Raw genomic sequence first — 27,637 nt, 5'->3', positions numbered from 1 at the left:
CTTGCCCATGCTGGCGTCAGTGTCCGCTGCGGCTGCGGGGAGCACACAAATGCCGTCTCCTGTCTTAATGCGGGACTCAGGCTGCTCATCTTGGCTTTTAACCAGGCATGTGTTTGGCTAATTCGTTAGAAGATGTCAGACATTAAGGTCATTTTCGGAAATGGCGGCACATCGTGAAACCAGCAAGCGAACGAAATAGTTATGCACGAAGAGGTGTAAGACGATCGATCAGGTAAATCAATCACTGCATCATTCGCCAGCCTCCTCTGTCCTCTCCGTTCCCTCCCAAAATGTGTCGTATGCAGCGTTTGTAACAGATGCTGCTTACGCTGCCATGCCGCTTGTAGTTGCTTAGCTGAAACCCTTGCTGCATTCCGTCTTTTCCATATAGCCTACTTGTCTTTCTGCACAACCGGAAGTGTGAAGACACTTGACATCCACAACAAGTCACGCTAAGAACAGCCATCTCTGTGAGCTTGAGGCAGGCAAACAGAAACTTGTAATACCTAATTTAACGGGCATCCGGCAGGAGTTGGGGCACTGGCACCTTGTGAAATACAATAGCCGTGGCGTTGCCGGCTAGGTAGCCTCCAAAGCTGCTGGAAGCACGTCAATACTGGAAATCGCTTCAGGAAGCTTCTTGGGTGGTGTGTCATAGCGTAGTGCTTCAGCAAGGGCCCCATGAACGTAAAGAAACCACAGGTGCGTGCAACTTGGAAAGCGTGTCATTTTTTATGGCCAAATAGTTATAACGCTGGGCCGACGCAGATAAAAATCGAGCCGTTCAGGCATCCTATCAGCGTCGACCCGCAGTATGCAGGTGCGACCTGCGTTTCGCTTCTGTTTGCCGGGCAAGCGGTTTTGTTGCTTGTCTCGGACTCAAAGAAGCGGGTGTCGGTTTTACAATTGCAGATAAGACGTGGAAGGTCCTTGAGGATGCCATCCGGGAAATCCACAACCAGAACGCCAGCGGCCTGAGCTTTGAGGAGCTTTACAGGTGATGCTGTGACGGGGAGGCAAGAGGGAGTCGTTGTGGATTTCAAGGGTGCTCTACTTGCACGTTGCGGAACTACTCCAGCCTTGTCACGCCCCCGGTTGTGTTTGCATGCGTCGGTACAGGAATGCGTACAACATGGTGCTGCATAAGTACGGCCCGCGCCTCTATGACGGGCTCATTGTCACGCTGAGTTCGCACCTTACCGACATAGCCAGCAAAGTCGAGGGGAAGGAGGGTTCTCCTTTCCTCAAGGAGCTGAAGAAGCGATGGGATGAGCACAACAAGTCTACGCAAATGATCCGCGACATTCTCATGGTACGGCATGAAGAGGAGTGGGTGCGCCTAGTAACCTGCAAAGTTTAACCCATGCCAATTACCGGAACGCTAGCACGTGTGTACGGCTTCATCGGCAAGTACTAAGGCTGCGAACAAGACATGTGGCTCAGCTGACATAACCTACAACGTATGCGGACCCTGGTTATGCCTTGCAGTACATGGACAGGACGTTTGTCGTGCAACAGCAAAAGACGCCAGTGTTTGCGCTGGGTCTGGAGCTGTGGCGGGATGTGGTGGTTCGCAACCGGAAAATTTCAGAGCGGCTGCTCTCGATCCTGATGCAATTGATAACGAAGGAGCGTCAGGTGGGGCTCGGGTCAGGAGATTTGAGGGCGGTGTTGTGGTTGCGATGGTCAGCACGATCCCCCGCGTAGGTTAATCCCCTGGGTGTCCCTGTTTCAAATGGCGGAGTAGGCGGTGCCCATGATCCATGCTGTCATTTCGTTGTTGGGATGCTGCATGTGCCGTAGTGAGCGGCGCACACAAACGCTTGGCGCTGCGGGGTCACGCTTAAAGCAGTCGGTTGTAGGGACAGTTTGTGTGCAGACGGCGGCTGGATTCGGCGGCAGGCCATGGCGGGTACCATAGTAGTCCTTGTGTCGTTGGAGGTTGGCGTCAGCGTTATGCTGTGTGTCCTGGAGCACTGAAGTGTTGGCATGCATTCCTGGAGGGCAATGAGCCTGTGACCCTGAGCTGTTGACTTTGCAGTTTTCAAGTATCGTCAATCTATGAAGGGAGCCATAATTAATTTGCGTCCCTGCTTGTTTAATGCACTTAAAAGTAAGGCTTAAAAGCCCGAGTGACGATGTCTAGTGGACCAGCTCATGTTGCGGTCTTGAATTCGTTCGGTGCATTATAGGGTTTGTTGGCGGCTTTTGCCTGCTCTCCTTCCGTCAAGATGTTATGCTGCGCAGGCCTTGCCAATCCGGCCCCGCTCGCCTTGTCGCTGCTCGGGTGGTGCTAACTGGCCTTGCTCTCTTGGCACCCGGGGCCGTGATGCGTGCGTGCCCTACGCGTACTGGGATGGTATCGCCGGGCCGGACACCCAATGTTTTTTGTGCCCTGCCCGTCCATGTGCTGACAGGGCGAGGTGATTGAGCGTGGGCTTATTAAGTCCGTGACTCAGATGCTGGTGGAGCTGGGGCATCAAGTGTATGTGGAGGACTTTGAAAAGCCCTTCCTGGCGGCAGCGGCCGAGTTCTACCGGGTAGGGGCTCGGGACGGGGGCCTATCGTGCGGGGTTGGCGGATGGCACCAAAGCCAAGAGGCTGGGTTCTGAGGCCAGAATTCGGAATGGGAATTCGGAATGGGTTGGGTGCAGGGTCAGGTTATGGCATAGTGCGGAGCTGGTGATGGTGTATATTGGGGTGACTGCCCATAATGGAGCTCTTCTTTCCTGGTGCGTCCCGCATGGCCAAAGGATGGAAGGAATGGTAATTGGGCGCCTGAAGGGGCATCCTGCCAATGCTGCCATTTAACGCGCCTGGTGTTCGTCGCGTCCTTCGGCACCGACTTTTGTTCTGTCTCCGGGCTGGTGCTGCTTCCTATTCGTGCTTGTCTTCCCATGTGGTGCCGCTGCCTTCCGACACGCCTAACGCTAGTATGGATTGCTTCTGACGCAGCCACAGGTTGACATTTTGCGCTTGGTCTACATTTTCCGTATTTCCATCCACAGACTGAGGCACACGCTTTTATTACCACATCAGATTGCCCTGACTACCTTCGCAAGGCGGAGCAGCGGCTGCACGAGGAGCAGGAGCGCTGTGCAGCTTACTTGGATGCTAGTACAGAGCCTAAGATTACGCGGGTAGTGGAGGCGGAGTTGCTCAAGAGCCAGGTGGGCTCCCATGCAGGCGGGAAGGGCGCGACTGAACGGAACACCGAAAGCGAGCAAGGGACAGGGTGGGCCCCAGCTGGTTGCTGGTAGCAGATTGTGCGGACATGGGTACGTAGCAAGGAGGCTCTGCATTCAAAAAAACGTGGGTTTGGTACACGAGCTTCCAGAGCCCCGTTATACCTACCCGCGCCCACGGCATTTGTGTGGTGTATGCACCCCTTTGCCATGTCGCTTGTACCTTATGGTGGTTTTCCCATGACGCCTCATCAGATGACGGCGTTGTTGGAGATGGAGAACAGCGGTCTCATCGCATTGTTGCGGGACGACAAATACGACGATCTGTCGCGGCTTTATTGCCTTATGCGGCGAGTTGACCATGGCTTGGCGACGGTGAGTAGAACGGGAAATGGTGCTGGGAGGGCGTTACTGGGATTCGGCATGAAGGGCCACGACAGCGGGAGAGTGTCGCCCTAAGGTGAGGGTGCTGCACCGGGGATGATCACTCGTTTTAGCCGGGCGGGTAAGTGTATGTTGCCAATGGTGAATAAGGCTATGTAACCTAGATGTCCTTGTACCGTCTGACGCGCGTTTGGAAGACGCCTTTGGTCATGGCAACGTGACCATGAGGAAGGTTCTTGCCGGTAATACCTACCTGCCTAAGTGACACGTGCTTCACCGCACGTGTCATTGCGCCCGTGTGGTCAGGCTCCGCTGAGAACCGAATCGGGCATCCGAGCTCCATTGTGGGTTTCACGGCAATCTGAATTTATCCTGGCGTGCCCCTGCCCTATCGTCGCGGGCGCCATGTCCTGCGACCTACTGTCGCCCCATCCTTCCTCGACAGGTGCGCAGTATGCTGTGCGAACACGTCAAGGACGTGGGTCGCGCGCTGGTGACGGATCCCGAGCGCACCAAGGACCCGGTGGAGTACGTGCAGGCGCTGCTTGACATGCGGGACAAGTACGAGAAGATCATCACGCAGGCACGTTTGGGAAACATGGGGTATCCATGAAGATGTAGCAGGACTTGGCAAAGATTAGACCATAATGCACAGTGGTTTCCTCCAATGGACGGTCGCTTTGCTCAGGTCCGGATCCTGGATGTGTACGGAGAGTCACACGTTTCGCGCATTTCACTCCCCACTTGCACGCAGGCTTTCTCGGACGATAAGACCTTCCGAAACGCCCTAAACCAGGTGGGCAGTAGTGGACGCCATGCTCAAGCATGGGAGCGGCAGGCATGGTCAACCCTAGACCATGCAATTTGATCGTGCAACTTTTATCCTCCGGAGGATCTTCGGCAGAGCTGCAGGAAACATATAGCAAAGCGAAGGGAAAATAGGACGGAATGTTTTGGGGGGCCTTGTGCAATTGCACGCCATGACTTGCGTGTTTGTGCACTCTTCGGGCGCTGCTGCCAACCTGCAGGACTAGCTGCCTTTCCTGTCAGATGCCTTTCTCCACGATGTTATTTCTCGCCTGCATGATCCAGCACCACCCGACCCACCTACTCGTCTGAGGACCTGTTTTGACCCACAAGTAGACGCGACGCTTAGCCAAGTCGAACTACGTACCCGACTACTGCCCAATTCATTGCAACAGGCTTTTGAGCACTTTGTAAATCTTAACGTGCGCTCCCCTGAGTTCATCTCGTTGTTCATCGACGATAAGCTGCGGCGCGGCATTAAGGGGCTCAGTGACACGGACGTGGAGGGCGTCCTGGATAAGGTCATGGCGCTGTTCAGGTGAGCTAGAGGCCAGCCAGAAGCATTCCTAAGCTCCCACGCCCTTGTTCTGGGCGAGGTATGGAATGGCAACACGCCTAGGCTTCTCAAACCTCTTGAAAGTATAGGAAACTTGGTGGCTTTTTGCTAGCTTCAAGTGAGTGAGCCGTGGATGTCTGGTCTCTGCTTCAACCGCTCCGTTGCAGCCTTTTTGCCTTGCCTCGTGCGCCTTCCCGTGCCCGGACCTACTGCGGTGCTACTGCATAACTCGTGATGATCCCTGTTCCGCAAGCTTTCCAAAGCTCTGATTTCGGCCCCGCCACCACCACGACCTGCTAACCATCTGCTTTGTCCTGGCGTCCGCAGGTACCTCCAAGAGAAGGATGTGTTTGAAAAGTACTATAAGCAGCACCTTGCCAAGCGCCTGCTGTCGGGCCGAACCACCTCTGATGACGCCGAGCGTAACCTGCTGGTCAAGCTCAAGACGGAATGCGGCTACCAGGTGGGCCAGGGAATTGTACAGACGGCAGGCAGGCAGATAGTTTTTGAGACTGCCTCCTGAAGGGTTAAACTTTATACCGATGGTGCTGCGTGGAGGTCAGATCCAGGGACGAGGTACGGCGGATAGCACAGCACGTGGTGCGAGGCTGAAAGCGATGGACAGGGAAGGCATGGCGGCAGTGTTAGAACTTACAAGTTTCGCACGATTGCGGAGGCCGTTTGTAAAGCCCGGGAGATCATGGACGGTCAATCCTCATGGTGGCGCCAAGTAAGGAGTGGAGAGGCACGGCGGAGCTACGGTTGGATGTCCTACCCTGGCCATCTTTGTGGATCCGGTCCGGGTCCAGTAACAGCTCAGGATAAGGCCACACGGCACCGCAATTCGCCCAAAGTTTACGGAGAAATTTGAAGGACGAACGGCGTTGTCGTTTGTTACTATGCGTGACTGGTTTTCATGCATGCTTGCCCTTTACCTTACTAAGGAGTCCCTTACCCTCACGTATCACATTCCGCAGTTCACCAGCAAGCTAGAGAGCATGTTTACGGATATCAAGACCAGCCGGGACACGATGGCGGACTTCCGAACAAAGCTAGTGGAAAGTGGGCGGCTGGACGAACTGGGCGGAATCGACTTGCAAGTGCAGGTTAGTGGTGTTGCTGCGGCAAGTTTTGGGGTGGATAGACACTATAGGTGTCTTAACATGCATGGATTCAAAGTCTCACTATGGGTGCCAAGCCCTCCGCCTTGATTCTGCTACGCCCCGAGCGGCCTGTGAGCTTGGGTGCCGGCTGAGAATAATGCCTTGGTCTGGGTTTGCGATGTAGAGCCTGCAACGAGGGGTACAGGCAAAATAGCCCGGAGCTAGGAGAGGGCGGGCCCTGGCGCGGACCGGCTTGCATCCTGACCAACCCCATTGCAAATGCATGCAGGTCACATCTTACTGCCTCTCATGCCGCGATTCTTTGCCTTTCAGGTCCTGACCACGGGGTCATGGCCCACGCAAACACCCTCCAAGTGCAACTTGCCCCGAGAACTGGAGGTAAGTGCTGTTTCTAGCGGTTAACCAAGAGCAGATAGCTTTTTTGGTTGCCGCAGTGGCTGTGGAAGCGTTGCTCCCCCTGGTGCAAGGCCCCAGTGCTATCATTGATGTTGCGGAAATTGCTTAAGACAGTCCACCTTAATCGTCCATCTTTGTACAGGGCTCGGCAGGATTTACGAGCGCACTTCTTCTCTCGTTCCCGAGTCAGGCCGCGTCACAACGTTGTGCATATTTTCTTGCCTGTTTGGGACCACGCTATTTGTGGTCCGCATTAGCTTACGTGTAACGCGTGGCCTCATTCCGCGTCCCCTCCCGCCCGATCCTCCACAGGCCGCCTGCGAGGCATTCCGCAACTTTTACCTCACTACCCACAGCGGCCGCCGCCTGACGTTCCAACCGAACATGGGCACCGCCGACCTGCGCGCCGTGTTTGGGGCCGGCCGCCGCCACGAGCTCAATGTGTCTACGTACCAGATGTGCATCTTGCTGCTCTTCAACGAGCAGGACTCGCTGATGTACCGGGAGATTGCACAGGTACCGTATGGGCCGTCGTCCGGAGGACAGGTGGCTTTCGCCAGTCTGGAACCTCCATCGGTGGATGCGATTCTCGCCTGGTCTTGGATTGACTTCTGCCGGGCCCTTGTTCACCGCCAAATACACCATTAACTTCGTCCTTGTTTTGTTCCTAAGTTCCTCGCTCCTCTGTATCGCTGCAGGCTACGGAGATCCCGACAACCGACCTGAAGCGCGCGCTTCAGTCGCTAGCGTGCGTTAAGGGCCGTAACGTGCTTCGAAAGGTACGGCGCCAAAGGCCTGCAACGACGGTGGTCCATGCTGGTTCCTTTAGCAGCCATGCGGCCCCTGCATAGTCAGGGACCTGACTTAATTTGTGATCCATCAACAGCTCTACTTTCCCCGAGGATCCCGCAACTGCCACCTGGCGGCGTACGCGCATGCTTACAATATCTAACCCATGGGACTTGCACCGACCCGGAGAGGGGCAGGCCCCGGACTTCTCGCTGTCTTACCCTCGGACATGTGTCTTGTCCAATACTTCATCCTTTTAGTAGCGTAGTGACGTGCCTCCAACTTCGACTGTGCCAGGCCTAACCTGACCGATTCGTCCCTCGTGTGCTTCAGGAGCCGGCCTCCAAGGATGTGCTGGACACGGACGTGTTCTACTTCAACGACAAGTTCACATCCAAGCTCATTAAGGTCAAGATTTCCACTGTCGCTGCCACCAAGGTGCGGCAGATGGCAGAGGTGTTGCGAATATGTCTGCAGACAGGTCTGTGCTAGCTTTGCTGGGATTAAGTGGTCACAAGTGGGTGACTGTTAAAGTACCGGAGACTTTTAGCCCCTGCATGGTGCTCAGTGAACAGAACTGGATCTGACTTCGCCTGCCACCGCCGCTACTGTACACCTATAGCTGCGTTAGAGATGCGCTTGGTTGCTCTTTCTTCCGTCCGCCGGGATGATAATGATGCAAGTATCTTTGGCCTCTGGTATATCGGCTACGCCTTCGTCCCTCTGCACGGCTGCAGGAAGGCGAGAGCGAAAAGGCGGAGACGCGGCAAAAGGTGGAGGAGGATCGCAAGCCGCAAATTGAGGCTGCTATCGTGCGCATTATGAAGGTAGGCGCTGGCATGTGCTTATTGGTAGGCGGTCTACCTGATGACATCCAGAGTATGCCCGTACCGTGTAACCCAGCTGTTCAGCCAGCGACACAAACAACGCACACAGCGGCAGACACGCAGCGCGCACTCAGCGCATCGCAGCCTTGCAATAGACAGTGGTATGATCTTGTTGTGTGCAATAGACAGTGGTATGAGTTGGTTTGTTTGAAATGCACAATTATTCCTTTGGACGGAATGGGATGTTCTTTTGCCCGGGCAGTTAGGCGTCCTGCATCGTGCGCACATCGGTTTATCTCATTTCGCCACCCGTGGACGCCGTCATGGACGCGGTTTTCTGTTATTTCGCAAACCACGCGATCACCAACGCGATGTGCAGGCCCGGCAGCGGCTCGACCATAACACCATTATTACGGAGGTCACCCGCCAGTTGTCTGCCCGCTTCGTGCCCAACCCGGCCACCATCAAGAAGCGCATTGAGAGCCTCATCGAACGAGAGTTCCTCGCCCGCGATGAGAATGACCGGAAGTTTTATACCTACGTGGCATGAGGGCCGGAAGGGCAGATGCTATGCTGTGCTCTTGCCGTGCTGAATGAGGGCGCGCCATACGATGCGCCGTCATGGGTGGCAGCCACCTGAGCGCCAATTGCATCAACGCACCTTGTCCTACACCTGCGACCAAGCACCTCTGCCAGGCATCTCGCAGCCTAGGTAAGCTTGGAGTCTCCGTATGTACCTGGGTACCGGTCGCCGGGCTGCGTTATGAAAGTGTCCGGTCTCACGCGTTTGGACAGGGCCTGACATCTCGTGCTTAGCCTCGCGCATGGACTGGTGCCAGGCTTGATGGCCATGATCGGAATATCTTTCGCTGGGATTGATCTGGACGGTGTGGAGACCGACATGCGGAAGATTTGTGAGGGTTTCGGGAATGCATGCAACTGGCATCTGCACGATTCGGGGCCGGATTCCTTGCCATGGAACAGCCTGTGGAACCTGGGGTAAGGGCAAGCTGAAGGGCGCTGCATGGGCACAGTGGTGAGGCGAGCAGTTGACACATGCACCCGCTGAAGAGCGGAGGGCAGGAGGAGAAGTTGAAGGGACGTACGACGGTTTATGGGGCCTGAGGACGCGGAGGGGGTTGATTTTCATGGGTTTGGGCCACGTCAACAGCGGCCTCGCATGCGAGGATCTAAAATGAGGGTGGAGGGGTAGCCATGTGTGCTGCTGCCTGTGGGACGTGCCGCGCCGCTGTCCATGACAGGGTCTGGGTTCCTGACGTGGACCTAAGAGTACCCATCCTCGGTACTTCTTTCCGCATGGGGCCGGTGCCGTTGAGTGAACGCGGCTGGCGGCGGGCGCGAGTGCTGACCGAGCCGAAGCCCATGCAATTGGTTGAAGGCGTGCAGGTTTACATTTCCGATTGACCGGTTTGCCTGTCGAGGTTTACTTGTCAAAACCGTGGTTTGTTGGTTGTGGCCAGACGGGTTTCGGTGTTATCCCCCCAAGAAGCACAGACTCCCTTCCAGGATTCCAGTTGGGCGACCCGGCGACTGTCTGGAGTGACCTGGAGTGGTGGAGCCAGTCGGTAGGATGCTTGCAGGTCTGCTGCACCCGGTTTTGGTTAGAGGGCGAGTGGTGTTGCAGACAACGTGAACGGCCTGGTGGCCCAATGTAGTTGGGCTTTCATGCCAATGGCGGCTTTGCGGCGCCAATGGACTGGGAGGCCGGGTCGACAGTTGATGTAGGTCATTACATTGCGGACGCAGGTTGGTTGTTGATATTGTGCTGCTCTGGAAACGTTCAGAAAGCTCAGGGGATGGCGAGGGTAGGGCCCTTGGTCTATCAGGGGAAATCCTTTACCGCACCACACCGCTTGCATGAGTGTGGATTTTTTATGCCTATGGGTCAGGCTGTGTGCGTGTGGATGGCCTGGATCGCAGCTTTTAAGAAGCGTGTTCAGTTACAGCGTGTGTTTTATGTGTAGACGGGCCTTATATTCTGGTGACAGGCTGGCCATGATTTTTTGTCATGCTGGTACGCTTGTCATGGCTTATTGTCATGGTCTTATGGAAGAAGGCTGCCATAACCTGCTGTTGTACCCAAGGACCTTAAACAGGGCAGCAAACTTAGGCGAGTTTACAGGTCTCAACTTGCGTGGAATACCTTCACAAGACAGACAAGAGGTAATACCGAGTGTCATAGGTCAAGGAGCCCTTGGGGTGGCTTTAAGGTTTGAGTAGCGCAGTTTCCATGAGGTCATTTGTGACGGTTTGGAATGAGCGGGCGCCAGGTAGGCGCCGTGAGCTGGCTGCAACTCCCGATGTGTGGGTCTTTTCCGGGGTGGCTTCTGATCATGCTCTTTGTGCGCCGCCGGGTCGAGGATAGTATGCCATCCCAACTCTGCTTCGTGTCCAAGGCCCATAGTCTCCCGCCATATGCTGAGGAAACGCTGGAATCATGTCGGGAGGAGGACAGCGTGCTTGGGGTGGGAGTCGTATGCCAAATCACAGAGGTTTCAGGATCGTTTTGTTGGGTAGTTTTGTTGGGGTGGCATTAGAATGAGTTTCAGATGCTGGGCTATTCACCGTCAGGTCTCCGTGTCGAGAGAACCCTGGACCCCACAGGTGCTTTGCCAATGACCCTTCGGAATCCTTTGTTTTTTTCCTTAGCGGAGGTTTTGATCCACGTGTTTATCGTGCATTGGTGAGTAGACTGGGGTGTTTACTGGTTCGGTTGCGGCAGAGTACTATGGCGGCTGGCGGATGTAGGCGGATATATTCGCATGAATCTGGATCCATCTCTTCTTTGGCCCCGTACCTTAAGGCGCTTTCTTTTGCACTAGGAAGCGAAGCGAAAGTATGCTTGGTACGTGTAACTGCCATAGGGGCATATGCGGTATGGGAACGCTGCATCCCCGAAAGAGGCAAGCATCCTTCAACTGGAACAGCAATCTTACATTCCATTCCCCAAGGGTCATTGAACCGGCCGGAGGACGCAAAGCAGGGCAGCTGTTTGCTACTTTCAAGCATCTTTGAGAGGGATTGTACGGCGACAGAGCACCATGTCTGTCGGCACGCGGTGATGGCGCGCTCGACAGGCTTGCAATCTTGGCGCTCAGCTTGGGAGAGAGAAATTGTCCAGTGCGCAACGACTGCCATAGGGAAAATCCTGCCACTAACTGAAATTGGGCGCAAGCATGCAAACTTGAGGGATGGTTGACTAGCTCATAGAACGTAGAAACACGAGGATAATGTGAGAACGGAAAACGTTGACAACTTATTAGAAACAAGCAAATAGTGCCCTGCGCGCAAACTATCATGGCCACCCCCTGATCACCACGTTGCTTCTCGGTACGGCTCCCATCACAGACATCGCGCAGCGCAGGTGCCAAGCAAGCCCAAATGGAGACTGGCCACATGTTTTTTTCTGATGTGGCCAGCCCTGGCAAACCCGCATCTCTGTCGGACCTGAATGAGATGAGGTAAATGACAGGCTTTGGCAGCCTGCATGTATAGCTGGGGGAGTTCATCTCGAACGATGAAAATCAGTTCCTCCTCATCGCCACTACCCTCCTGTCCTCCTTTCCAATTGCCCGTCTGCGTTTCCTAAGGAATTTGAGTTATTGGATCCCATGAGCTTCCCAATATCTGTATCATTACGTTATCAGTGGCCGCAGCACGGGCACGTACAGCAGCACGGGCATGAATAAGCTGCAGCTGGCTTTCGTGCTGGTCTGGTAATCCAAACCACCTCCGCCCACCAAGCATCGGTCCTATTTTATGGCATGGGGGCATTAGTCCTGCGTGAGCAGCATACGCACCAGAAGCCACTAACCAGGCATGGAAGTATAGTGCCAGACGCGCGCGAAGGTCGACAATGTAGCACCATACGGCGAGAACCGACGGGTTGCGGCTGCAATCCGTGCAGCTAGTTTGCAAGAAGTAAGGCGCGTTGCATAGCGTACACTCACACCCGTGGGTGTACCAAGCGTTGACTATGCACTACTATGAACTAGAAGCCAGTTAACGTTGCGCGCTGGCATCAGTAGCGCACGCCAAACGAAGCAATTATATCTGTAGTTTTGCATTAAAACTTCAGGTTATGCACCGCGTGATCTAATATGCAGGCCAGAAAATATGTGACAAGTTTAAGCCCTTAATTGAAAGAACTATGGAAGCCACATTCTTCGTTGTCACCAGATTCGAAATTGCGGTGTACATACACAGGTCTATTTCAAAGGGCGCTGTTCAGATCCTGCATAGCTACGCTTATGTACAGCATGTTATTGCTCTTATCTAGTCGGGCCGACCCTGCTAGAACTGTTGTCAACATCCTATCAAGCAAACTATGTTACTTTGGTGATCATAAAAGCTCAAAAGACAGCATGTGTACATAAAACTATCCTGTCATAAAATTCCAGTTTGAGATTCGGACAGATATTCCACAATCAGGCTGAATGAGCCATAACGGCAATGCAGTACGGCGTCAGGGTGCCTTTATGTTCGCGCCATTGTTACAAAGTCGTCCCTTAGGCGCATGCTTGCTTGTTCGTAGTCTTAGCGCTGGGAACCCTTACAGTAGCGCTGTGGCGATCGTATTGACGAAGGATGGGAGCCGGCAAAGATGGGCGTCCTGTCCGCGACAACTACATGAAGAAGAACTTTTCTCTTGATAAGCTGAAGAACATTTCCAGCGTCAAGAATGACCTCACGGTGCTTCGCCACATGTGGTTTGGCAGCAAGAAGGGCGACGATCACGCCGCGCGGCTGGAGAGCTTTTACGGACCCCAAGCAGCTGCTTGTGAGCGGGTTGCTAAGCTTTGTTACTCTCTTGTAGTTGCCTTCAAAACTTTGCAGCATCCACTCCAGTTCCTTTGTACTTGTGCAGATGATGCGTTCCGCGCCAGGTTCCTCTGGGGCCGCAAGCCCATGCTCGCCGCATGCGCTGCACGCCTTGCGGACCGGTCAAATATGATCTGGGTGGACCTTGGCGGTGGCACCGGGGTGAGTGAAGTTCTAGCGACACGCCGCAACGGTGCAGATGGTGGCGCCAAGTTTGGCCGATCTGCCGTGCGCGCAGGAAAACGTGGACATGATGGCTAAGTACATCGACCTGGCGTCTTTCAAGGCAATTTATGTTGTGGACCTCTGCCACTCGCTCTGTGAAGTTGCCAAGCGCAAGGCAAAGGCCAAGGGCTGGAAGAATGTGCATGTCGTTGAAGCGGATGCCTGCAAGTTTTCGCCCCCAGAAGGCATGGCAACTCTCGTCACGTTTTCTTATTCACTCACGAGTAAGATATTGTTGCTTTCGGTTTTGTGCGGCCGACACCCATAATCCACTAAGCAATCACGCTGCGCTGCCATCGCAGTGATTCCACCCTTCCACGGCGTCATTGATCAGGCTATTTCATACCTGTCGGCCGATGGTCTGGTCGGTGTAGCAGATTTCTATGTGAGCGGCAAGTACGACCTGCCCATGCGGCAGATGCCATGGGCGCGCCGCTTCTTTTGGAGGTAGGTCTGCCCGTGACAGGAATTAGGATCCGATGAGATCGAAGGGAATGTTCTAACAATGACAATAGCTGTACCGTGTAATATCTCGCAACCCTCGTACGGGGGACCTAGAAGGCCCCCTAATGCGTGCACATTCCGAAGCACAGCCCAGCTTCTTGACCAGGCCTGTCTCACGCGCGGGCCGTGCGGCATGAATTTATGTTGAATACTAGCAGTGACCCTTGTAATAATCTGCAGTCCGATGGCACAGTCGATTGTGGCACAACGTTGTTGCAACGTGTTCGCAGGTCAATCTTTGACATCGACAATATCGACATTGGGCCGGAGCGGCGAGCTTACCTGGAGCAGAAGCTCGAGCGGGTCTGGGAGCAAAACAGCCAGGTGGGGTCAGGAACCTGTGTCACGGTGGCTAAGGACTAACCTGCAGCTAAATCGTTGTTCGAGGTTGTCGGGCCTTAGAGCAGCTGTGCACGTGGTCATTATCCCATAAGCCCTAGTCTGCCGCTATCCATCAACACCCTCTAACGTGCAATCCTCAGCTTGTACCTCCGACGTACCTGGCGAAACCAGCACTCCCAGCAAGGCCCTGGAATCACGTGTTCTTAAGCCTTACCTGCTCGGCATGTGCTTACTTTGCATTTACCTGGCCTCGCCGCCACAGCACTGCAGCTATTCCCGGGGGTGGGTGATACTGACGTATTGGAGATACCCAGAAGGTCTGAAGGCACGCTGTAGGTTTTCAGCCGCAAGTTGTGCCTAACAGCGTATTCCATACCCTGGACGTTTACCCTCCTGCCATAGGGCTCAATCCCGTACGTTCCATGGCTGCGTGCGCCGTACTACGTTTGGATCGGCCGCCATCCGACTGTCGGACGTGAGTACACTTGGTGCTTGCATGTGTGTCCTTGCCGCGAAACACCTGTGACCTGTGCCGTCGCTGGTTTCACTTTTGCTTCATGTATATGTGCCATATTTTGGCGTAGCGACGTGGAAATGAGCCCTTTGGGTAATTATACGATAATGAGCATTACCCGCCATCGCTCGACACGTTATCCCACAGACGCGTTACATGAGGAGCGGGTGGAGCGGCCTCCCATGTTTCCCCCGACATTCCTGTACACGCAGTCGTGGGAGGACCCGGAACCTGACATGGAGGTAGGGCAAAGTTGCCGATGGAACTGGGGGAGAATCGAGAGTCGGTGCTCTTGGAGGATACAGGGATGGGAGGGGTGGTGCAAAGAAGTTCAGTTCTTTTGACGATAACTTTCGGGCACATTTCACCTGCTGACTGTTTTTCCTGGAACTCTATTTTCTTATCGCCTCCTCCGAACTGATTTCATAGCGCGCTCGCTGGATGTTCATTTCTGGCAACTGAGTAATTTTTCTTCGCCTCGGTTCTCCTGTACAGGTTATGGAGATTAACGGGAACGACACGGTGCTCACGCTCACCAGCGGGGGCTGCAACGCCCTCAACCTGCTGGTCCAGGGAGCCGGCCAGGTGAGGTTAGAAAGGGCTTGCTGTTAGTGTTCGGGTACGGGCGACTGCTCTCGGAAGAGTTCTGAGAGGTGGCTTTGAAAAATGCAGCACGGAGACTAATACCTGAGGCACACGGAAACCGGCCCTTGGCCGCAGATGTTCCCGCCCTACGCGGAGGTCTGACCAGTTGCTGTATGGGATCATGGTAGTACTTCGAAAACGGCTTGGGCCATCATTGTGGATCGGTGGAGGCTTAAATGGAGGGTGTTTTCAAAAGCAAATTCCTGAAAAACGCTATGGTGCAATGTGTGCAGGTGGTGTCTGTTGATTGCAACCCGGCCCAGTCAGCCCTTCTGGAGCTGAAGAAGGTCGCGATCCAGCAGTTGGAATTCGAGGACGTTTGGCAGGTTAGTGCGTGAGCCGGTCATGCATTCAATTTTCCTGGCTAAGTGGCCTGTTCTTTTCCATTGTTGGGTTTTTACGCGTGGCACCATGTTAAGGATAACATGCGCTCGGCAATTTTAAAGCCCGAATTGTTGAAAGGAGATGCAGTGCCCAATTGCTAAAGCATGCTGGCATGCCACTTCTACGTCCGGCAATATGGAATGCTGTTCTAATGGCTGCCTATCTTTGTGTTTTTCCCTTCGGTGCGGTCACACTGTATCCTTAGATGTTCGGTGAGGGGGTGCACCCGCGCATTGAGGATCTGTACGAGAGGAAGTTGGCGCCGTTCTTGAGTCAGACGAGCCACAACTTCTGGTCGCGGCGGCTCTGGTACTTCCAGCACGGCCTCTACTACCAGGGCGGTATGGGCAAGTTGTGTTGGGTCCTACAGTGCCTAGCAGTCGTGGTGGGTTTGGGCAAGACTGTCAAGCGTCTGGCCAACGCCCCAACGCTGGACGAGCAGCGTCGCGTCTGGGACTCGAACTTCATCATTCACTTCGTGAAGCACGGGCCTAAGCTGCTGGTATGGCTTTTTGTCAAGTTCGTCAGCCTGGTCCTCTTCAACAAGGCTGTCCTCTGGTTCGGCGGCGGCGTGCCGGGTAAGAAGACGACACGGGTCTAACATATAGAAGCTTTTTGCGGTGAACCTGGGCCGTTAGGGCCCTTTGGAGGACGTAAATTTGCTAAATTGTTTCGCTGTGGTCTTGCGTGGATGTGGTCAACGTGCTTGCGGGATGTATTACTGCTGGGCCAAGCTGGTTGCCGCCTGCCAAGTGTGGATATGTTTCGGTTGATATCACGTTTTCGTTTATGTTGCGGGCCGCCAGAAGCAAATAGAGCGTATGGGGGGATCGCGGGCGAGCAGATCATAAATAAAGTTGGTAGCAAAACTAATGATCCTGCCATAGTATATAGTACTTTGCCTGTCCAGCATGTACATATGCAGGTTTTCTGTCAGGTTCAGGTGGGTCAAACTATGGTGGCGGATGATCAGCTGAACTCGGCATATATATCTGTTCCGGACAGCGTTCGGCTGGCCTTGGGTCCTGCAGGGCCCGGAAGGGGCCGTGGAGCGAAACGCAACTCCAGGAGGTCTAACAAGCATACACGCATTACTGCACTGCCTTGCGTCCTGTTTGTCTGGCCTTCACCCTCGCGAGCTGCTGAATGCTGAACCTGCGTCATTGTTTAACAGGGAAGCAATACGCTCTCATCAAGGCGGACGGGATCCCGATTGAGCGCTACATTGCCCGGACGATGGACGGCGTTGCTGAGAACAGCCACGTGCGCAAGCACAACTACTTTTACTACAACTGCCTTACGGGCAAGTTCCTTCGGGATAACTGCCCCACGTACCTGCGCGAGGCCGGTTTTGCAGCGCTCAAAGGTGGTCTAGTGGAGAACCTCACGGTGTCGACCAACTTCTTCATGGAAGAGCTCAAAGCTCGCACCTACACGAAAGTGATTCTGATGGACCACGTGGACTGGCTCGACCTGCACGTGGCCCAGGAGCTGGCTGAGCTGCTGGCGCGCCAGGTGGCGCCCGGTGGCATTGTTATTTGGCGCTCGGCGTCTCTGTGCCCGCCCTACGCGGACGTTATTCGCAAGGCCGGGTTTGACGTGCGCTGCATCAGCCGCGCCGACCAGGGCTATATGGATCGTGTAAACATGTACAGCTCATTCTACATGGCCCGCCGCAAAGGCAACAAGAAGGACTGAGCTGGGTTAGTGATTGCAGACGACAAATCAGACATGAACGTGTGTGGGGCAGCGCTAAGAGCACTTGCAACCGGAGCGTCCATATATGGCAGGTAGCAGCGGTAAAGTTTCACCGTGCGTAGACAAGTGGTTCGTCGACGCTGTGCGGCGTTGACCACTCGCGTCGGGTTGATTGCTTTACTACGCTCGGTTGCCGGACTGATAGGACCTCCATTACTTCTGGTACTTGCTGGTGCCTAACGTCCTAACGTCTGCAGGTGGGATGTCCCGAAGGGGTGTCGAGTGCTAACTCTGTCTAGAGCGAGACCGATGTGTCCTGTGTGGCTGCGGAAGCCGCGGTCTGTGTTGCCGCCGCTGCTCCTCTCGGTCTGTAACGTTAAGGCGCTTACCGGCTGGGATGACCACCTAAAGCGCACGTCCCCTCCTCCAGAGGATGTACCAGCGCAGCGGCTTGCTAATATAGTCGGAGACGCGTGCGTGTTGCTGTCATGGTACTCTGTCCGTAAACCTTGACTTTGATGTTTCCGCGCGGTATGGCGACCTGGAAATGCCGTTACGAAGACGGTATCACCGCTAGTGTCTTATGGATGATGCTGGCTGCGTGCGCGGGAGCAAAAGGCAATGAATGAGATTTGACCACGAAGAACTTATTTGCTTTTTTCCGTATTAGTAGGCGCAAAGTCTGATGCGGCGGCAGTCCGCATAGCCGGCACGGTAGTTTGCTATGGTTCTGATGTATGTGTCGGTTTGTGGGGATGTTAAGAAATTTTATGGCTATAGGTTGAGTCAACATGTAGATGACACGACTGCTGAGTTCAGTAGCTTCCGGTTTGCAATGCCATGTGTCACTGGGTGTTCCTGGGTTATTACGGCATTTAGGTTGCACCAGTGATACTGTCTGGCTCTTTTGTCGTTTGGCGTGTGATGGCTATAAGAGGCTCTGGTGTAGGGCACGTGCTGTCGATGTTTCCTGTGTTAATCGTGGGATCGTCGGCCGTCATGACCTACGGCGGTCCGTCCACGTTGGCTTTGAGGCTGTTGAGCGGACAAGGCGACGCTTGTCCGCTCAAGGCGACGCGGACGAGCATTGTCTGGCGGCCGATGCGACGAGGTAGCACACAACCCGGTGCTATTGCATGCTCCTTGATACAGCGTGAGTGGAAGGAAGCTGCCTTCGACGCGGAGATCGAAGAAGTCAGTTGGGACCAATACCCTTGGTAGTCTCTTCTGGTATGGGGATTAAGAATTGCATACGTTTTGACTTGGTGGCACGTCACGGCCGGGTGCAATACCGTCTGCAGCTACTGTGTGGGCCTTTCTTTGCTTGTGTTTGCGCATCATCAGTGTTGCTTGGCTGTTTTGTCCATACCTTTACGAGGTAGAGTAGGGAACTTGTGCCGATGGTCCCGAGTATAGGGGTGCAGGCAACGGCGAACAAATTGCTGCTTCGTCAGCATCCTCATCCAATCGCACAAGACGGTGTAATGAGCGGAAGTCGAGGGCAAGCATGAGCAGCGAATTTCACTGCAGCAGGATTTTTTCTCCTTTTTTCTCCTATGTAAGATGGTGTGCAATCGAGGTTTCCCTTTCGTGTGCAGTAAGTATTGTGTATAGGAACAACAATTGATTGAAAAAAACTATACACACGCAGCGTCATCGAATAACAATTTTGTGATGAATCAGGAAATGAATGAAGAAACGGTTTGGAATACGAATCACCCAAATGCAACACGATTGAAGGAATACCAGCCGTCGGACGAGAGCTGGATTCATAGGCCTAACGCTCTCAATGCACATTTGTGCGCCAACACCAACGCACACCAACGTGATCATCCAACAAGGCACGGATACATTTGAACTCCAGCCCTAAGCCATCCAGCGGCGCTCCATGCACGACCGCATTCCGTCACAATTTGGATAAGGTTTTATAGGCCAACCATGATGTTCAGAGCAGCAATCTAGGTTGGGAAAGAAGCACGCAAGGACCGTCAACATATAAGTGTCTTTTCCCTAAACCAGACGCCTGCGCGGAGTAAAAAACGTCCAGCCCCGCATTCTGGCAGCATCACTTCTAACGTGTGTATATATATGCACGATGGACTTGGCGGACTTGGCTACACACATGCAAAGGACATCAGCTTAATAAGCCTATCAACTTCCAAGTACAGACATGATACATGCACGCTATTGGTCGCACAAAGTTGTTGCACCTAGCCCTGCCGCATCGACAAGAAGACGGACCAAGCCAAAACTCTCCCACGGCGTCCAACAGTCAAGCTATCTGCACCCTCTGCTGTGCGGATCACTCCTGCAAGGCAATGCTGCGCGCCCCTTGAGAACCCAGATCCGTCGACAGAGTACGGGGCGTTGGTGCATCGATAGGAGGGAACTGCGAGTCGCCCGGGGCCGTGCTCCCACCATCCGGGGCATCGCCTGGCGGTCCGTGGAAGTTCGGGGCCAGGCAAAGACTGGTCAAGTGCAAAGCGCGGCAATCTGCTTGACAAGGCCACGACATCGCCCCGGAATAAAAAGCGATGGCGACAGCACCCAGGAAAAAACACCCTTAAGGACGACAGCGCATCAAAACATGAGGTAGTGCTGAACAACGCTGTGAGGCTCTTTCTCGCTTAAACTTATTACAGGGGACGGCTGCGCGCGCGAGGCCGTCCGCAACTCGCTCACCTTGTTTCGCAATCACCGTTGCACCGCGCATGGCAGCTCCTCCACTAGCCACCAAGCCGCCTCCCTCGACTGTTGCCAGGGCCTCTAGGCCCGCGGCAGATGAGCTGCCGGCAACGGAAGCTGTGGACGGCCGCCCGGCAGAACCAATTCGCGTCCAGCCGCTATGGCCCAGACCCGACATGGACTGTGACCCGTAGGCCATCTGGTGCGGCAACGCGCCGGACACCGACGCCGTGGGCCCGCTCGCGGCAGCGATGCTAGGCCCCGCAAGCGACCCCATTTGCACAGCAGGCTGAGATACCGACACGGCCGCCGGGAGCTGCATGTAAGACTGCGATTGTGGCGACACCATGGGCGGCGATACGGCCTCCGGAACCGCGCTTACAGTCGGGCCCACAATCCGCGGCGCTGCGACTTTGCGAGGCGATTTGGAGGCGCCCAAGGATTGCTCCCGGGGCTCGTTCCGGAGCACTCTGCTCACCCCCGCGTGCACAATCTCCACCTGGCGTTTGGAGGGTCCGTGGTGATCGGCCGGTGTTTAGCGTAATTCAGGTGCAGCGTTGAGACCTTATAAGTACAAGGCAGGCAACCGCTAAGCCGCGTTATAGGTAGGACGTAAGCTGATTTCTAGCTTTGATATAAAGTGCATCAATTAGACACGGCTAGACACAGCAGGGCTCTGGCATGAACCGGCCATGGACTTGTTGTACTGCCCGTACATGCTGTCCATGCGTCTGCGCTTTTCAGTTAACCACAGTCCGCTAACATCGGCGTTCTGCTCGGTTGATGATGCTGGAGTGTGGTTCCGGTGGGGTGGTTGGCGGTGAAGGTGCGCGGTACCGCTGTTACGGATAGTGGTATGGTTTGAATTCACATTGTATGTACATCGGCTCATCCCTGTATTCTGGCGGTCCCTTATTAGGTGGCCTTCGCGCGCGGCGTCTGCTTCGGTGTTCCATTCAAGCCCCAGGGCCCCTCACCCGCACTGGAGATTCCTGGCCCTTGACAGGGATGTCCTGCTTCCAAGGCTCTCCATCGATCTGCATGTAGCAGTGGCTGGGTTCGCCGTCGCTCCGAACATACGGCGCCTGCAGTAATGAAACAGGCAACAAAGGTTAGGATGAGACTGCAGCCGACATTCTTAGGGATAAGAGGTACCTCACTCAACATATGGCCCCTCACGTGCCGTACGCCTTTACCTCATCTAATTGATTCACCTCCCAGGTGCCTTTTCACCCCCTCATGCCAGGTAAGCGCCTGCCCCGCGTTGCTAACAAAGCGACAATCAACCCTTCGCACCATGGGAGGCGCGACGGCGCAAATGCACATCGCAAATTCCGACCAGCGCATTGTCCAAACACACGCTGAGATGCGGGCCGGGCCCCGCGTGGCAATGCCCTCATGCCCCATCCCGTCCTCGAGCTCTTTTCCTTTTGACGTAATGTCGCTTGCGCTTTTGTGCATTCCCCCATCCCAACCCGTTGCAAGCTACACCCGCGGCATCGGCCTTCACTGTCCCCTTCCGTCCAGCCCCACCCGCCCTCTAGCGCGTCTACTTACGCTAATCACTAGCCGCACTCCTGCAACCTGGCAGATGCGCTTGGCATGCAGCACTGCGCCCTTGGTGCCCATCACGATGCCCGTGTGCCACCCGCTGCGCAACCCCACCACCTGTCAGGGAAGGAGGGTGCATGTGAGAGTGAGCCGGTGGGAAACGGGTTTGTCCTGCATGGCTTGGCCATATGTATGCGCGAGGACGAGAGCGAAGGATTGGAAGGCAAAGAGTAGGAGGCCAAAAACAGCGTGTTATAAAAGTGAGTCATAGGGCGCGGCGAAAATGATTTAGGAAGCGCGCCGAAAGTCGGCAGCCTGAAGGAGCCCCGGACGGGACTCCTTAACAAGGGACATAATGGGGCACACAACCAGTTGCGATGCCTCCACAATAAAGTTCCAGGACACGGGCAAAATAACAAAGGGCATCAAGCTGCTCTGCTCCCCAACGCAGCCCCACCCCTCACCTCCAGCAAGCCGTCATTGTACGAGGGCCTCTTGTAGCCGTGCTTTTTCCCATCCTCTTCCGTTGTGAAGGGACCCCACAGGTTGCGGCCGCCCGCGTAACTCTATGAACACAGCACCGGACAGCCATTCAAGTAGTTGCGGTCGGATGGTAAGCACGAGTTACGGTTTCGGCTGAATGATTTGTGCTGGATGAACTACGAACATAGGACGGGGCATGCCAAGAAAGGCCGCAAACTGGCAGCAGGCCACTGGCGCCCTTTCCCGCGCTTCTCTTCCGCGCCTGGAAAGGTTTTTAGTTATCGAGGCCGTGACGCCAACGTGCGTGCTAGATGATTCAGCGGATGGTGGCGAAACGGAACAGCCGCCGTCAGCAACCAGCTGCGGCCGTCGCCAAGTGTTTATCCCTTCATCTGTCCAATGCCTTCCCCGGGGGAAGCGCCCGCCTGTGTGGTCCGCCTGCAGCCGGCGATTAGTGTCGGCCCTCCCTTCCACTTCGCTCTTCCCTTCCACTTCCCTTCCATTTCCCTTCCATTTCCAAAGGGCCCCGATGGCCACGCGGAGCACCACATCACGTTTCTGAGTTGACAGATCTGTTTGATGACATGATGGTCGGTCTGTGAAGGAGCGGAAACAGAAGCTAACGAACTTGTTCACGGACATCGCCTGTTCCCGACAGGTACACAGGCATATGCCTCCTCCCTCCCTCCCTCCCTCCCGCCCTTCCATTTCCCTTCCATTTCCCTTCCAAACACCTGAGGTCCCATCAATAACTCTCCGCCCGTCCCTCCCATGCATTCTCCTTCCCCCATAGCCCCTCTTCGCAACACCAAGACCATCATCACCACCGCCATAACCGTAGTGGTCAAACCATAATTACCACCAACGGCTTGGTGCTGCATTCGCGCGCTTCGTCGGTGCGCATCAGAGTGGTTATTAGTAATTGGATTTCCTGCCCACCACCACACCAACCTACCTGCAAATTGAGCACGATGAGGGCCTTGACATTGGAGGGCAGCTTCACTGGCTGCCAGCCCGCCGCCTCCCCCGCTGGGCCGGGCTTGAGAACCTCCAACGTCACCTTTAGGTTAACCGGCTGGGCGCAGCAAAACCACCCTAGCAGGCCGCAAAAGGGGGGGGAAGGGGAAACCACAGTATAAGGAACGGAGCATTACGGAAGAGCTGTGATGCGGTTAATGCATACGGCACCCGGTTGGCCCCCCAACGACTGAAAGACTGGGAATGACCTCAACCCTCACACACAGCTGCTATTGCCGCACAGACGGCACGCTCGGGCTATGGAACGACGAAAGACGACACATTTGCCCCTGCGAATAAAACGACAGCATTGAGAGTTGCCGTTCAAGCCGACGGGCACAGCGCGAGTCCCCCTGACTGCACCGGCATTGGCACCTGCCCCAGGGGCTAGAACCCGTCTCCAGGTCCCTATGATTTCCGAGGCTCCTCCTGACCCCCACACCATCCCAGTAGCTTCCCAGGAGGCCGCTCCGTTATGCCGGCCCACCAATGCCCTGGGCCCCCGCCGCGGCCCCCTCACCCGAGGTGCAGCTGAAGAACGTGTACCAGAACTGGTTGGCCAGTCGGGAGCTTGTGAGACTGGGCTGCTCCTCCCGCAGCGAGTGGAAGCCCCAGGCGGCCTTGGCGTCCAGACCCACGCTGAAGTAGTTCCAAAGGTGTCCCTGAGGATGGAATTAGGACGCAAGATCAGCACGACGGTAGTGGTGTTCAAGTTCAAAAGTACGGCAATTGTACGGCACTATCACGATCCAGAGGCAGGGTTACATAAGCAAGGCAGTAACGCAGAACTCCAAGTTCCATTCACCACATACCCGACACATACACACACGCTCTTTCTTTGGGCTCATCGCGGCTCATATCATTAAAAACACACACACATGCACACACCCGCACGCACCCAACCCCGCTCACCCCCACAACCCCAATGCCAGTCTCGTCCTCTGCCGAGGTGCTGACAGCGCCGGACACGATGGTGGGTGGTACCGACGTGCCCGCCTGCGCCGCGCCCGTGTGCATGGACATATTGGTCGCCGTGGTGAAGGTGGTGGCGGCGGAGCCCACAGAGCTCGTCGCGATGTTTTGTAGCGGCGTCGCCGACCCAAAGGTCGCCATGACGCTCATCGCCACGGACCTATCACTGGCCAAGGCGCCAGCAGCCGATGTGTCACGCGCAGAGGAGATGTGCAAGCCGGCGTTAGAGCCGCCGCCGCCGGGGATTACGGCATTAAGGCCGCTGCTCTGGCCGCGGTTGTAGCCACCGCCGCCGGTGTTGGAGGCGGAGGCTGTGACGATGCCGGCGGTCGAGGGCGGCGCAAAGGAGAGGCGGCCGTGAGGTGTCTGCTGGCCGGGTGGCAACGCGGTTGCCGCGCCGGGCGGCTGCGGTGACGACAAGCAGTGCGGAACGCCATGGCTGAACATGGCTTTGCGGGGCGAGGTGATGGTGATGGCCCAGCAGTCTAATTGGTCCTCGGTGGCGGTTGAGATCTGACGGCTTGCACGAGTTTGGGGGAGGCGATTGTCAACTGTAAGGTGGTTCAAGGACAGTTGTCGATTAGTAGCTGGAGAGGCCGTTCGATTGCTCATCAAGAGGGCAGAGATGCGAGATGGGATAAGAAGGCGGGAGAGGGGTGTAGAGAACACAGCGACCTGGACCCGGACCCGGACTGAGGGATTGGAATCCGGGGGTTAGTCGGGGTACACGGCCCTAGATGTGCACCTAATGTCTGCGTCTGCGCCTTCAGATGACACCGCTCTCACCCCGAAGCGATGTCACCAGCACTACCACAATCACCATCCTCACTCCCCCGAGTCACCAGGTCCTAGGCCTCTTTCGGGGAACTTAACCCCGCAGGGCGGCACTCAGCTGCTCCCGCCTGCGCGACCACCGCCTCACCCTATTAAACGTGTCGTACATGGACTTGTGGTCTTTTAGCCATCTGCTACTATACGCCGGGCCCCATAAAAAGCTGCGGGATAAGTCATTGCCTGCGGCAACAGCAGCAACAACAGCAGCAACAGCGTCGTGGACGGTGATGTTAATGGTGATGAGTGATTGATGCGGCGGCCAGGGCAGCGGGCCGTTACATGAGGGGCACGACACTCACAAGAAAGAGGGACGGAAATCTAGGTTTCGGAGCTGCTCAATGCCTCGCGGGCAATTTACTGTCTAACGACGTTTCATCAACATAACATGGGCCAATCTGGTCTTGGAAGGTGCGTGAGCACCCGTCCAGCCCTCCAAAACTGCGCTGGGCCGGCTGGCTGGGCTTTGTTAGGCGGCCCCACAGGGTGCCAAACAATCAGCAATTCAACGCAATGCAGGTTATGGGGCACACACATTGACGGCATCTGCAAGAGACACGTCATGGGTGATTGCAAAATTATATGGGTGTGCCCTTGTCCAGCCTTGCATACAAAAGCCCTAGTCTGAGACCGGGGCGATTCTTGCTCCAAAACCTCCGACGTCCTGTCGGCTATCTGAATCCACAATCCACATCCAACTTTCGCTCCAGCTGTCGCTTTCAACTCTTACCCACCCCAAAAACCCTTCATCTACCTAAGCCAACACTCCCGTGTACATGCATACACAGGAAATATTTCAGTAAAAAAACTACAAGTGTATCATCCTCGCCAATTCTTGCCCGAGACTCAGATCATACAACGCACAGGACCACAGCTTTACGCACGCAACCCACGCACGCGCGACCCACGCACGCGCGAGCACGTACCCGTTCCCAATGGCATGATGGCGATGGGAGGCTCCGGTTGCAGCTTGAGCTTCTTTATGACCCCCATCACCCAGGCAATGGTGCCGTCGCCGCCGCACACCAGCAGCCGCAACCGATGCCGTACGGCGACGGCCCGTGGGTCACCCGCAGCCTCCAGCCCCCGCAGGTTGTCGTAAAACCTGTTCAGCACCTTGTCCGGTCGGTAGTCCTTGTCACCAATATCGAATACCTGGCGTGCGGTCCGTTACGATGAGAGGCATGGGTATCACGGTATCGCCATGTTGCTAATGCCAGTCCCGCCAAAATGGACCCTAAACCCCAACCCACCCTCAATACGGCCCACACCCACGCGGGCAACCATCCCAATCCACATCTCCGGTCCAGTCTCCAAACGAAGGGGAACCCGAGCTTGTCCCCAACCCGACGCAACACCATCATCCCGACCCCTGAACACCCCACCCGCGCCCAATATGCCTCCACTGCCCCCTCACCTGGCCCCGCTGTTGCCCTCCCCCTGGCGTACCTGCACGCGCCCCACAGCCTGGCTCAGCAGCAGGGCCAGCTGGGCGCCCTGCTGGCCTCCGGAACGGGCATTCACGAAGCACAGCAGCGGACACTCCATCGCTGACTCCACCGCGTCCACACGGATGCCCCGGAGGAAGGCGCTGGGAACCCTGCACCCGGGGCAGAACCGACGAGACAGGACGAGACAGGACGGGAAAACAGAGGTCGCACAACGTGTGTGGCCGCTGCACGTCGAACAGAAGCTGATACAGCTGGCCCTGCTCCAAGGCCGGCACGCGAGCACGCCAGCGCCAAAGCAGGAGTAACCGGGTGTGGCGGCTGCTGGTTGGGGGGAATCACATGCAAGGAAACCAGAAATGAACTGCCGGCGGCCAAAGTCCGGTTGGGGGGCCAGGGCCATATGCCTATGGCAGCAGGTCGCATGTCTTGCTGTCTCACGTCATGCGGGGCCACCGCAGTCGGCATCCCCGCCCCCATAAGACGGAGCATCTCTCCGGTCGCATGGGTGGTCGGCCAAAAGCAAAGACATGCAGATGCAGCTGTCAGACGTGGCAAGCCGGCCCACAGGGGCCATGGAAGTATGCTTTACAGCCAGTCATCCATTCGGCTACTCTGAAAGACAATCAGCTACCCGGTATACTCCCTTTCACCCCTGTCCTTCCCTTCTCACTTCCTCAACGCGCCTACCCTTAACCTAACCCGGCGTAATACCACGCGATCAACCCCCTACCCTGCCCGTCCGAAAACTACAGGGACCTCACTTGTAAGGCGCCCGTAATGTGTCCGCTCTGCGCCAGTCCTCATAAGCGTGAACATCCGCGGGCGGCGCCAGCACCTGCCACCCAGGGATTTGGGGGCAAGAGGTACCCGGTAGCTAAATGGGTGTACGCCCAGGGTTTGGGGGATTCCTACACAGCCCCCTGAAAAGAGGCCTAGCCTGAAAGGAGTAAGATGCTGGTGTCTGAGAGGCCCTCGTGATTGTTTTGATGTTTTCCCAACCTATGACTTTCATTGGGTCCGCACGCTGGTTCGAAGGGTTGGACACTGGCCCTGCTGCAGGGGTTAGGCAAGCCGGAGCTTAGGAGAAGCCCCTTTCCTCCAATACCATGTGTTCCTGCCCAGCTCCCGTTTGGCCCGCGTGCAAAGAGTTACATTATACGTATGCCCCGAGCTCAGAAGTTACGCGTTGGAGGCGTCATTCCCTGGTACCAGCTAACCCTTTAGGGCCTGGACTCACAGTCATACCCATTTAGAAAAGGTATGACCCCCGACGGCGGAATGCAGATGCATCTCACCTCAGCAGGCGCAACGCCGCGCGGCATTCCGGTGCTTTGAGCCAGTTTTTATAGACTTGGCGAAATAGCCGCGGGGCAAGTTATTTGGTGCCTTTTGTCGCAGATTTCAAGACTCATTATGGTGAAAGTG

The 27,637-nt window shown here is 55.6% G+C and overlaps 3 protein-coding genes across 3 annotated transcripts; 2 read left to right on the top strand and 1 right to left on the bottom strand.

Annotated features, from left to right (window-relative positions):
* Nucleotides 1-681: 681 nt before the first annotated feature.
* VOLCADRAFT_83034 (uncharacterized protein) lies at nucleotides 682-9,057 on the top strand (the record flags this gene model as incomplete). The annotated part of the gene is made up of 17 exons (XM_002955065.1): nucleotides 682-820; nucleotides 913-997; nucleotides 1,120-1,312; nucleotides 1,489-1,638; nucleotides 2,418-2,540; nucleotides 3,009-3,170; nucleotides 3,441-3,560; nucleotides 4,015-4,156; nucleotides 4,731-4,914; nucleotides 5,260-5,395; nucleotides 5,910-6,038; nucleotides 6,369-6,434; nucleotides 6,765-6,968; nucleotides 7,151-7,231; nucleotides 7,575-7,679; nucleotides 7,979-8,068; nucleotides 8,448-9,057. The coding sequence occupies 17 exons, from the start codon at nucleotides 682-684 to the stop codon at nucleotides 8,616-8,618; spliced, it is 2,280 nt and encodes a 759-aa protein (XP_002955111.1). The 3' UTR covers nucleotides 8,619-9,057.
* A 3,579-nt stretch (nucleotides 9,058-12,636) lies between these two features.
* VOLCADRAFT_83033 (uncharacterized protein) lies at nucleotides 12,637-17,942 on the top strand. Its single transcript, XM_002955064.1, has 11 exons — nucleotides 12,637-12,869; nucleotides 12,957-13,072; nucleotides 13,149-13,359; nucleotides 13,438-13,582; nucleotides 13,870-13,963; nucleotides 14,384-14,456; nucleotides 14,643-14,737; nucleotides 14,991-15,080; nucleotides 15,374-15,466; nucleotides 15,730-16,102; nucleotides 16,699-17,942. Exons 1-11 carry the CDS (start codon nucleotides 12,677-12,679, stop codon nucleotides 17,220-17,222), a joined length of 2,007 nt encoding a protein of 668 aa, XP_002955110.1. The 5' UTR covers nucleotides 12,637-12,676; the 3' UTR covers nucleotides 17,223-17,942.
* A 6,961-nt stretch (nucleotides 17,943-24,903) lies between these two features.
* VOLCADRAFT_47552 (uncharacterized protein) lies at nucleotides 24,904-25,799 on the bottom strand (the record flags this gene model as incomplete). The annotated part of the gene is made up of 2 exons (XM_002955004.1): nucleotides 24,904-24,944; nucleotides 25,688-25,799. Coding segments are annotated over 2 exons (153 nt in total), but the record flags the coding sequence as incomplete, so codon positions are not given.
* Between the last annotated feature and the right edge of the window lie 1,838 nt (nucleotides 25,800-27,637).

The sequence above is a fragment of the Volvox carteri genome (assembly GCF_000143455.1).
Source record: "Volvox carteri f. nagariensis unplaced genomic scaffold VOLCAscaffold_48, whole genome shotgun sequence".
NCBI lineage: Eukaryota > Viridiplantae > Chlorophyta > Chlorophyceae > Chlamydomonadales > Volvocaceae > Volvox > Volvox carteri.
This window is presented reverse-complemented; position numbering and strand designations above follow the sequence as displayed.